This window comes from Sinocyclocheilus grahami, unplaced genomic scaffold, assembly GCF_001515645.1.
Source record: "Sinocyclocheilus grahami isolate Dianchi unplaced genomic scaffold, SAMN03320097.WGS_v1.1 scaffold27.1, whole genome shotgun sequence".
NCBI classification, from domain to species: domain Eukaryota; kingdom Metazoa; phylum Chordata; class Actinopteri; order Cypriniformes; family Cyprinidae; genus Sinocyclocheilus; species Sinocyclocheilus grahami.
The window spans coordinates 1,698,560-1,710,656 of NW_015505206.1; the positions used below are offsets into that span (position 1 = coordinate 1,698,560).

The following is a 12,097-nucleotide window of genomic DNA, read 5'->3' on the forward strand; positions in this document are numbered from 1 at the left end:
CCAATGTTTCAGGAGTTTAGGACACATGCTTATTCGATAACTGTTTTATTTCCTATTTGGATTTATGTATATACTTTATTTTTTAAGAATTAAACTGTTTTTATCCAAGGCGTTGTCAGATGCCATTGTTTCCTATAGCTATGCAGAGATTTGATTTCCAGAACAGTATCATAGCTATTAAACTATTTCTTATGATTTTAAATCTGTATTTAACCTCAGAAGGATCTCAAAGTAAAAAGAGGTGCTAAAGTCTGATTTTGTGGTGGCTGTGCTAATCATAAAATTAAATGATTATAATCTTATTTCAAGTGAAGAAGGATTTTGAAAGTCTGACAGTAATCAGTGTTGAACACTACTGTAAGGTTAACCCTGCCTTAAATGTTTAAAAAAAAAAAAAAATTAATAAAACATTCGTTAGAATTTTTGGAAAGGTAATCAAATGAAATTAGTTACATTACTTAAATAATTGAAATAGTTACACTACTTATTACATTTTAAATAGGGTAACTTGTAATCTGTAACCTATTGCATTTCCAAAGTGACCCCCAACCTATTCGCACCATCTGCTAACATTAGGGATGTACAGTGATAGCCATTGTTAAGAAATTAAAGTTAAGACTGAACTGTACAGAGTAATTAACCCACGTGATAATCGAGACATAACGATGCACAAAACAACCTGTGTGGCGCGCACACACAGTGAGGCAGCGGGAGCGCGCTCAAAATGTGCCTCTGTTCAGTTTTTTTTTATCTGCCTCTCCCTTCCGCGTCCGCACTCGCGCGCACAGGAGCGTGCTCAAGTGCCAGTGGTTTCCGTTTTGTTTCCTGATTATTGCTAGTGCTCGGCCAGGCGGGGGGTTTTGCGTGGCGCTCTGGAGAAACGTGCAATTCGGCTGTACGGCGCTTTGAACCTTCAGCCTCAGAAAACGGTGACAGCTTTTCACACATCTGCCAACGTTGTAATCAAGTGAGTTGCATTTACACTGTTACTTTGTAATCTTGTAGAACGTATTTGGAACCAGTGAGTTTGATTACGCATATCTAACTTTAAGCGAAAACAAAGATTTTAGATGCAACAAAAAATGGTGCTTCTGGCATGTGCTTCCTTTACCAGCAGCGCTAGGCATTGCCACGCTGATTTGTTTTGTCTGCATGCAGCGTGGCTGGGCACTGCCACTCCCCAAGCCGTGGCTTTGCATTGTTACCGCTAATTAACTGAGCTCGCTCATTTACGAGTCTCTGTAGATTTAGTCATTCACTGAATTAAGTGTAGCCTGCGTTTCTTTTACATCTACGCACAATTGTTCCACCAAGTTGTCTAAATTCGTGTGCGCAACGTCGTTAAATCATGTAACGTTACCGTTGTGTGCGTGTGACCTCTGCTTGATGTGTCGCTACCGTCTGAGTGAATCTACTGGGCGTTTTGGGTTTTCTTTGTCTTCCATAGATCAGGTGGCGTGTCCGAATCTAGTTTGGTCACACAAAGGCTGCGTATCAAAATCCAGTGAGCTGCCTACCTAGACAGCAATTGGGCATCAGACACGCTGAACTGACTCAGAACGTGTTTGCTTCCGAGAAATGCTGCCTAAGTAGGCAGCACACTTGATATTAGACACAGCCACAAAAAAGTGGCCTAAACCCACATCTCTCACCCCAACCCAAAAGGTCCTTCCTCTGTGAAGCTGGAAAATAAAGGAGACGTGTCTTTTTTCCACAAGTCTAATGGGGTGAGCTGGCTATTTTATCTTTTCTGTCTCTTGCTCTCTCTCGCATTATACCACCTGCCCCCATCATTCACCCTGCCACTGTTAATGCTTTACGTTTATGTTCAATTCAGTAGTTAGTAATACATATTTGTTTGTTTGATACAATCCCAAAGGTTCGTCCCAAGAATTTGAATCATTCTCATAAGAGGGAATCCAAAAAGCATGGCCAGAAGATGGGCAAAAATGAAAAAACAGCCAAGGAACTTCTGGGAGAGCTATACAGTGACAGAGAATACTTAGAGAAACTTCTACAAGATGAGGGTGTGTGTTTCAGGTTTTTTTGTACATCTTTTTAAATGTCAGTTTGCATCTGTGAAAGTGCATGTTCTATATAAAGTATCACAATCTGCTCCAATACAGATCTTATAAAAGGTAAGATAAGAACCGGAGAGCGTGTACAAGATCTGATCGTAGGCTGTATCTCATATCTGGACACGCGGACTGCATTCTGGCAGCAGCAGAAGCCCATCTACGCTCGTCAGCGAGACAGAAAACTCATGCAACAGCAGTGGAACCGGGTTCTTCACAAGCCTCCCTCAGACCCCACTCGATACGTCCTCAACAGTCTGGAGGAGATTGACACAGGTGAACCTCTGCAGAGTTTGGGTTGGGTCAAAGTTCACAGTATAGGCTCCTAGCAGGAAAAAACCATGCACTATCGATCAAAAGTTCTGAGGTTAGAATTAGTTTTTTTATATATACTGTATATATTTGAAAAAAATAATTCTCTTATGCTCACCAAGGGCAAGGCTGCATTTATTTGATCAAAAATACAGTAAAAACAGAAATATTATTACACTTTAAAACTACCATTTTCTATTTTAATATATTTAAAAATGTAATTTATTCCTATGATGGCAAAGCTAGATTTTCAGCAGCCATTAATCCAGTCTTTAGTGTCACAAGATCCTTCAGAAATCATTCTAATAGGCTGATTTGGTGCTCAAGAAACAATAACAACGTGGAGGTAAGGGCGGGATTATGATCCTAATTATTCTCTAGGTCACCCCACAATGTTTGTGTAAGCATAACACACCCAGCTGATTATTTAAATATTTAATAGTGCTTGCTGAGGACATTTGAACAAAACCCTAAATCTAATTGCCAAACTTTGGCACATAACTGTGTACGTAATTTGTGCCATGGACATGAGCAACACATCAAATTTTGTGACTTGAGAAAAGAGATGTGCTATTACTTTTCTAAATCTGCGGTCATATTTACCATTGTCTTGCAAATTTTGGTTGTCAAAAAGTTGGTTACGCGGATTCACCACATTGACCAAAAGAAAAGCTGTTTGGTTTAAAAGTTATTTCTTTGTGAGCTGTGACTGTGAGATATCAGGTTGGCGGACAACAAAACAGACTAGAAAATTCCATAGACTTGTATTGAAGGAAAACCCCCATGTCAGAATCAGAATAATGTCTTATCAATGCTCTGGCATTACATGACTTTTGGATGGGCAAGCACTACTCTACATAATTTTCAGAAAATGTTTTGTATATTATAGGAATTTTTGAGTATTGTCTCTTCAATTAACAGCCTTGAGTGTAGGCAATACAGAAAGCGGCCTGAAGAAGGCTCGTGAACTCATGAAGGCGGTGAAGGAATGGTCTGAGGAGGTGCTGCCCAATAAGAGAGAAGTGCTTGGGAACCTCCACAGCTGCATTGGTAGTCATATAATATCAATAGCACAAGAATGAGAAATATGAAACTCTATGTTAAAAGTTTATCTTATATTCTATGTAGGCAATGCACTGATGGATCTTGGTAATATGGACAAGGCTCTGCATCATCATGAGAAGGATCTGGAGCTGGCCAAGAAAGGGTAGGCGACCATGAGAGCAGAAAGCTACCTTTCTGTTTTTCTTGGTTGGTTAATAATCTACAACTCATCCGGTGTGTTTGGTTTGTGCTTTGTTTCGTAGCAACCTGATGGACAGTAAATCCAGGGCTCTGGACAACATTGGCCGTGTGTACGCACGGATTGGCAAATTTCAACAAGCTATAGAAGTGTAAGTGCATTTGCTTTTAATTAATTTTGACTTTGGTGTTGATGTACACAGAGAAATCTATTGAAACGGTCATTTAATTTTGTTCTGTGTGTGTTTGCGTAGCTGGGAGGAGAAGTTGCCTCTAGTATGTGGCGGGTTAGAGAAAGCCTGGTTGTTCCACGAGATTGGCCGCTGTTACCTAGAGCTGAAACGCTACAGCGAAGCACGAGACTATGGCTCCCGCTCACTCATTGCTGCGGATGACATCAGCGATGAAAAATGGCAGCTCAATGCCAGTGTGCTCATGGCGCAGGCAGAATGTGAGTCCAAACTACATTGCCCAGGAAGCTTAATAGACTGTCTGACCATGAATAATCAAATTTCCCACATTGCTTCGAATCAATAGGAGTTAATGTGGTCGTTATGTATATTTGATCCATGCCACGCCGTACAATTAGATCATTTTACATCCTCTTTCTCTCTGACACAGTGAAGCTGGGTAACTACAAGGCCTGTGTGTTGCACTTTGAGGGGGCACTGGACCGGGCAAAACTGCTGCAGGATGACTCTGCCAGCGAAGCCATCCAGAAGGTCAACACAGACATTCCTATCCTGCTCTCTCACTCTCTCCCTCATCCCTCTCGCCTGTGGCCTTTTCTATAGTCCCATTCAAACTACACTAAAATTCTAAATCATGCAGGATGCGCAATATGGTTTATATCACAGATGATCACAATTGTTGTTTGTTTGACTAAAGGTATACTCATATGTACTATTGTTCTGCAAATATTTATCCAGTCATTTCAATAGGAATACACGCAACCAGAAATTTTGCATAAGGGTGCTTTACACTATACACACTGTTTTAAAGTAGCTTTACAGAAATTCATGGTGCTAATGTTTATAATACCTTAATATCGTAATTCCTTTTTGTCACATTTAGCAGATTAAAGCTGAGCGAAAATATAGTTTACATTTTGGGCCAATGCAAGTAATCAAGCAGTTGAGATATGCTATTTAGTAAATATCGCTCTACACAAGTATACTGTATGTATGCTGATGAAGTTTGAAATATTTATATTTCCAATTTTATATAAAGAGCTGGACGAAAATATAGTTGCAGTTGTTATTTGCTATATAGTATATATCGCATTACGCGAGTGTACTTGCATACACAAATAAAGTTGGATATAATATACAGTATATATATATATATATACTATTTTATATAAAGAGCTGAGCATTGTCTGCATTGTCACACTGCGTAGCTCTGCCAACAGTGAAAACTCATTGGACCCAAATCCTGCTCCTAGTGCATGTTAAATATTAAATGTGGAGATTGATTGTGGAAGCTAAGACACATATCCAAAGTTCTGTCATGAAACTCTAGATGGCGCAGTCCGATAGGCCTAACTCAGTCGGAAATAATGACATCATTATCACATGGTGCAGCTGATTGGTTCTCTTTTGAGCCAATGAGCTGCTGCTCAACATTAAAATTCTTGGCTGTAGCAGTTGAAGCGTGCTTCAGAAACCCTCCACCTTCCCCAGCTCCACCTGTATAGATCTGCTACGGGGTGATTCATGTATGTTTTATGGGGTTTATTTAATGTATGTTATATGTGCAGCAGCAGTATTTCTTACATGCTCACAGCAGCATGGTTGTGGATGTATTGGCAGTAGCAAGTCTCGGTACTTCTGCCGCAGCTGCAGCGTAGCAGATCTATTCCACCAAGACCAAATACATTAAACATTGTCATGTACATTACCATGCCAAAGCCTCCGAGAGTTGTCATGACAGAACTGTTATTGACCCTGAACTTCCATAAGCAGAGCAATTAGTTACTAAATATTTGTCAATAGTAGTTGTTTTGTCATAATATGTGACCCTGGAGCACAAAACCAGTCTTAAGTTGCTGGGGTATATTTGTAGCAATAGCCAAAAATACATTGTATGGGTCAAAATTATAGATTTTTCTTCAATGCCAAAAACCAATTGGATATTAAGAAAAGATCATGTTCCATGAAGATATTTTGCAAATTTCCTACTGTAAATATATTAAAACCTTTTGATTAGTAATATGTATTGCTAAGAACTTCATTTGGACAACTTTAAAGACGATTTTCTCAATATTTAGATTTTTTTGCACCCTCAGATTCCAGATTTTCAAATATCGGCCAAATATCCTAACAAACCATACATCAATGGAAAGCTTATTTGTTCAGCTTTCAGATGATGTATAAATCTCAATTTCCAAAAATTGACCCTTATGACTGGTTTTGTGGTCCAGGGTCACATATGAACAGATAATTGTAATATTTATATGCATTCATTGATCAGTTTTCTCGTATGTTATCTGATTCTAGACCATCCCATTCTTCTGATATTATATTTCTTCATGATGCTCTGATATTATTTGTTTTACTTTAATCAATTTCTCACCCTGCAGGCTCTTCGTGAAGCAAGACACAGAGTGAATCAGTAAAATGAGAAACCCCTCTGAATAAAATGGCTGCAATCAACTTCCATCTACCTACAAGACAAGTCAGAACTAATGCATCCCTACTAGTAGAATAAAGTTTGCCTGAGGAACTTTGTGCTGGATTGCAGTCAGTGTTATTGGTGAAGGATTAATTTATGACTGCCTTTTCTGTGCTTGTTTCCATATGGGTAAAATTATGTTTTGCATAGTTTTACATAAACTGTCACAGTTTCAGAGGTATAACAAATCATGTGTTATATTTGTGATGCAGTGTCCAAGTGATGTTGCCCAGATACTGTTAATGTTTTCCAATAGACTCACATGCTGTGAACTTCTGTTGACATAGAGAAATACTCTTTTAATGCATAATCCAACCATAAAGGTTTGAATTGAAAATCATTAAAATGAGTTTTGACCTCTAATTTTACACTCCACCTACTGAGTCGATATTGACTTTAAGTGCTCAACAAAACTGAACAGAAGTATAAGCCCTGTCAGAATGCTTAACTACGCATTACTGGCAGTTTGTGTGTGAGAGTATTTTTGTGTGGGTTATATCTGCCATTTATGCGAACACACCACAAATACTTGTGAGAAAGCGGTCACAGCCAACCTGCGTTTGTTCTGAACTCCACTGTGATAAGCTGAAGCAGCTATTCTTAACTGCAGAACCCGTCAGTGCAATGTCAGAAAGCATAACCACTCAGAAATCCTGCATACATTTCACACGTCCCTCACGGATATCAACAAGACACAGCATGCACACTCCAGCTGTTTTGAATTTTGCAGGTATGCTCCTGTATAACTGGCCTGTAAACATGCATTCAAAGAGCATGTGGTGCCTGCAGATCCTTTTTTTATTCTTTACGAACTTCATTTTAAAACACAAACAATGGAATTGAACACTTTGATCATTTTGATAGGCATGTATTCATTATAATATATTCTGACAATAATGATTACAAGGACCGTACTGAGTGCTGGAAATCAAGTCCATACTTGTGTGAGGCATGAAAAGCTTGAGAAATTTGTTTGCCTTATCCAAAGATTGTTGCAATATATATTTTATGCAGTAGATACTATCAAACCTGTAGGCGTAGACAAGTATTCCTTTAATGGCCTACTGCAAATCTGTTCATAATCAGTGACGGTGTATGAAAATGGAAACCGTTTGTGATGTTTGCTCTAAAAGTAGGCCTATTTACAATGATTTTTCTCGTGGGACAATTATTTTACAAGAATGTTCTGAGAAGTTTATTAAATATAAATGGTCATTTTGGGGGGCGAAATCAAAGGTTCGCAAAATTCTGCAATACAAATTCTCTTTTTGCGCCACTATTACGGTTAGCTAAACACCAAATATCTAAATTACTTTTTAATTAAACACATTTTTCATGATATATTTGTGATGTGCAAAACTTTAATAAAGTGATAAATAATAAAAGTACTTTAATGCTTTTTTTTTTATTGACGTGACCGACCGAAACTGATCGCACTAAGAAAGAGCGAGTGCAATACTATTTCCATACACACACACACACACACACACACACATATAGATAGATAGATAGAGAGAAAGGTTGGGAGTCAATAAAGGATATATATACTTTATTGACCCCAACCTTTCTTGTGTTTCCATTTATATTATGACCCCCAGTGTTGGGGACTGGAGTAACTTGTTACATGTAACAGATTAACAGAATTACGCAATTTAATTACAAAATAAATGTAACTGTAATCAATTACAGTTACTGAGATTTTTTTTTAAATTAAGTTACAGTTACTTATGAAAATGTTAAAGATCACAAAGGGGGTTACATCTGAATAATTTCATACTCATACAGAATTATTTAAAGCATATGAGACACCAATGTTTCAGGAGTTTAGGACACATGCTTATTCGATAACTGTTTTATTTCCTATTTGGATTTATGTATATACTTTATTTTTTAAGAATTAAACTGTTTTTATCCAAGGCGTTGTCAGATGCCATTGTTTCCTATAGCTATGCAGAGATTTGATTTCCAGAACAGTATCATAGCTATTAAACTATTTCTTATGATTTTAAATCTGTATTTAACCTCAGAAGGATCTCAAAGTAAAAAGAGGTGCTAAAGTCTGATTTTGTGGTGGCTGTGCTAATCATAAAATTAAATGATTATAATCTTATTTCAAGTGAAGAAGGATTTTGAAAGTCTGACAGTAATCAGTGTTGAACACTACTGTAAGGTTAACCCTGCCTTAAATGTTTAAAAAAAAAAAAAAATTAATAAAACATTCGTTAGAATTTTTGGAAAGGTAATCAAATGAAATTAGTTACATTACTTAAATAATTGAAATAGTTACACTACTTATTACATTTTAAATAGGGTAACTTGTAATCTGTAACCTATTGCATTTCCAAAGTGACCCCCAACCTATTCGCACCATCTGCTAACATTAGGGATGTACAGTGATAGCCATTGTTAAGAAATTAAAGTTAAGACTGAACTGTACAGAGTAATTAAACCACGTGATAATCGAGACATAATGATGCACAAAACAACCTGTGTGGCGTGCACACACAGTGAGGCAGCGGGAGCGCGCTCAAAATGTGCCTCTGTTCAGTTTTTTTTTATCTGCCTCTCCCTTCCGCGTCCGCACTCGCGCGCACAGGAGCGTGCTCAAGTGCCATTGGTTTCCGTTTTGTTTCCTGATTATTGCTAGTGCTCGGCCAGGCGGGGGGTTTTGCGTGGCGCTCTGGAGAAACGTGCAATTCGGCTGTACGGCGCTTTGAACCTTCAGCCTCAGAAAACGGTGACAGCTTTTCACACATCTGCCAACGTTGTAATCAAGTGAGTTGCATTTACACTGTTACTTTGTAATCTTGTAGAACGTATTTGGAACCAGTGAGTTTGATTACGCATATCTAACTTTAAGCGAAAACAAAGATTTTAGATGCAACAAAAAATGGTGCTTCTGGCATGTGCTTCCTTTACCAGCAGCGCTAGGCATTGCCACGCTGATTTGTTTTGTCTGCATGCAGCGTGGCTGGGCACTGCCACTCCCCAAGCCGTGGCTTTGCATTGTTACCGCTAATTAACTGAGCTCGCTCATTTACGAGTCTCTGTAGATTTAGTCATTCACTGAATTAAGTGTAGCCTGCGTTTCTTTTACATCTACGCACAATTGTTCCACCAAGTTGTCTAAATTCGTGTGCGCAACGTCGTTAAATCATGTAACGTTACCGTTGTGTGCGTGTGACCTCTGCTTGATGTGTCGCTACCGTCTGAGTGAATCTACTGGGCGTTTTGGGTTTTCTTTGTCTTCCATAGATCAGGTGGCGTGTCCGAATCTAGTTTGGTCACACAAAGGCTGCGTATCAAAATCCAGTGAGCTGCCTACCTAGACAGCAATTGGGCATCAGACACGCTGAACTGACTCAGAACGTGTTTGCTTCCGAGAAATGCTGCCTAAGCAGGCAGCACACTTGATATTAGACACAGCCACAAAAAAGTGGCCTAATGATGTGCAGGTGTTGGTGTCTCACGGCTCGCTGCTGGGCTCCTGTATAACAGGCTTATCACACACTTTCATCAGAACCTGGGCCGTGTCCAGGGCGAAATTAAAGCTAGTTCGTGTAAAACCCGGTCACTGCATAGAGAAGTTAACATTTGGTGGCAGTAAGAGGTGCTTTTTGAACCCGTCATCAGCTGTGAATTGTGTCGCTTGGCTGATATCAAGGTTTGTCATTTGATTAAGCTGTAAAGATTTGCATTGCTCTATAAAATGGGGAACATGTTTTTTGGTCAGAAGGTGATGATGACAACTGGTTTCACAACGAAAGCAAGTCATTTGACATCTGATGACTCTAACAACCTAATATCTGAGCTACAGCTGTACTTCTGCTTATTAATCTGAAACCCGACAGAAGACAGCGATGAGACGGTGCAAAGTATCCTTTAAAACCAAAGACTTCCAGCATACAGAGCTCCTATGGTTTGCTTCAGGCCTCCGTAAAAGAGAAAAAGATGGTAGACAGAGAAATATGGATAAAAAGCGAAGGAGTAATGTGTAGGCCAGAAAAAAAGCAGCCCTTGCATTGGCAGTCCAATGCCTACTCAGATTTCACTAGAAATGCACAGTGGTGTGTTATTTCATATGAATCTGAATGTGCGTTGGTCTAAACGGACCAGTGGTTTTCAGATTTGCTCAGAAGGACGAGAGCTGGACGCTGTACAGAGGTTGCAGAACTAAAATATGCAGTTGTGGGTAGTAAAATTGAAGTTTCCAAGAGCCTACATTCTGTGAAGTGTCTGAAGAAGTGGTCGTTTTGACTGCCCATGTTCATGTGGATAGTTTGTTAATCTTTACCAAGCGTTCCTGGAGCTGCCTGTCATTTAACCCCTTGTTCACATTTGCATCTCATGTAACTCATCTCACGTACAGAGTAATCGCTTGAAAAAATGCGTTCACACTCACTCTTTTGTTTATCAGAATCAGCCTGCTGTGTAGCAATGGACGCTGAACAGAATCAGGAAGTTCCAGAAGCTGTTGCTGAGACACAGGAAGTGGCGATGAAACAAGAGGAGAAATCGGAGCTTAAGTCCGAAGAGGTGGCACCTTCAGAACCCGCAGAACCTCCAAAAGCAGCCCCTGAACCCGAGAAGACCCCAGAGATGGAGCATTCTGCTGGGGGATTGCCAGAAAAGGAGAAAGCGAAGGACTCTGAAGCGCCTCCTGCCAAACCGTCTGAACTCGAGGTGGTGCTGGAAAAATCTCCTGAGGAAACCCCGGCTGCCGAGTCTTCTGAGAAATCCCCTGAGCCAGAACAGCAGAAGTCTGAGGAGCCAAGTCAAGTGAATTCTGAGCCTGAGAAGCAGGAGGAAGAAGCTGTGAAAGAGGTGGAGCCTAAGAAAGAGGCCGAGTCCAAACCCACTGCTGTGAATGAAGCCAAGCCCGAAGAAACAGAAGGAGGAGAGGATAAGGTACAACCAGAGGCTGATGGTGTTCAAGCTGAGCCTCCGAAAGAGGCAGAGACCAAGCAGAAAGAGCCAGAGCTGCCTTTGTTCTTTGGCTGGTTCCTGCTTCCAGAGGAAGAGGAGCGAATTAAGTGTGCAACCATGGACTTTCTCAAGACGCTGGACACTTTGGAGGCCTTCAAAGAACACATCAGTGAATGTGAGTGGACTGTGTAAACCCACACACTTGTGGTTCTCCTCAGAGTTGGTGTGTTTGTGGTGCTGATTTTGATCTGTTTTTTTCCAGTTACTGGTGAGGTGGCGAAAGAAGTGGATCTTGAGCAGTATTTCCAGAACCCATTGCAACTCCACTGCACTACGAAGTTCTGTGATTATGGGAAAGCAGAGGGGGCTAAAGAGTATGCAGAGCTACAGGTTAGTTTTCCAAACAGGCCATTTTGTTAGATGTGTCACATCATGTAGTGCAAATGTAAGTGCCCTGATGGGTTTTTGGAATAAGATCCCTGCTTGATTATAATATTATTGCAGCCAATAACTAATATGTTGGCAAAATTAACTCTTAATTAATATTAACAACTTATCTTGTTTTCCAGTATGAAATATTACACATGTAATATTAAAGTTAAAAATCAGTCATCATAACATTGACGGGGAAGCCCCTTTACATTATCAGCTTACATTATCAGCAAATTCAGACCAATACTGATAATTAAATATTACTAATATCTGCCAGTACTTGTATGGTATATAATGCGTCACGTTCCCTGAAATTTTGTTAGTGTATGCTTTGCAAATTTGCCATATAAGTGTCAGAAGCGTGATATATATTGAACACTTTACAATTGAAATAAATTCATGAGAGATCATGAAAGAATTTTTTTTATATATATATA

General features: G+C 39.5%; 2 protein-coding genes across 3 annotated transcripts in view; both read left to right on the forward strand.

Moving 5' to 3' along the window:
• The first annotated feature begins 1,082 nt into the window (after positions 1 to 1,082).
• On the forward strand, positions 1,083 to 7,106 carry LOC107568318 (tetratricopeptide repeat protein 25-like). The gene is made up of 10 exons (XM_016254276.1): positions 1,083 to 1,098; positions 1,666 to 1,727; positions 1,880 to 2,027; positions 2,127 to 2,351; positions 3,309 to 3,437; positions 3,516 to 3,594; positions 3,695 to 3,781; positions 3,884 to 4,080; positions 4,251 to 4,351; positions 6,211 to 7,106. The coding sequence occupies exons 1-10, from the start codon at positions 1,083 to 1,085 to the stop codon at positions 6,244 to 6,246; spliced, it is 1,080 nt and encodes a 359-aa protein (XP_016109762.1). The 3' UTR covers positions 6,247 to 7,106.
• A 1,822-nt stretch (positions 7,107 to 8,928) lies between these two features.
• LOC107567700 (2',3'-cyclic-nucleotide 3'-phosphodiesterase-like) overlaps positions 8,929 to 12,097 on the forward strand; it is a 5,959-nt gene continuing 2,790 nt past the window's right edge. The window contains exons 1-3 of one of the 2 annotated variants that reach the window (XM_016253429.1): positions 8,929 to 9,077; positions 10,720 to 11,403; positions 11,491 to 11,618. In XM_016253429.1, the coding sequence (XP_016108915.1) occupies positions 10,740 to 11,403; positions 11,491 to 11,618 (792 nt within the window). In that variant the 5' untranslated portion in view covers positions 8,929 to 9,077; positions 10,720 to 10,739. Of the gene's footprint in view, positions 9,078 to 9,831; positions 9,967 to 10,719; positions 11,404 to 11,490; positions 11,619 to 12,097 lie in introns of those variants that run through there. The other variant, XM_016253440.1, reaches the window with a different exon arrangement.

Bases quoted from the DNA above. Each gene is read 5' to 3' on its own strand.
- LOC107568318 (XM_016254276.1), top strand. The intron at 1,728-1,879 runs GTGAGCTGGCTA...ACAATCCCAAAG, and splicing joins TTTTCCACAAGTCTAATGGG to GTTCGTCCCAAGAATTTGAA. The intron at 2,352-3,308 runs GTGAACCTCTGC...TTCAATTAACAG, and splicing joins TCTGGAGGAGATTGACACAG to CCTTGAGTGTAGGCAATACA.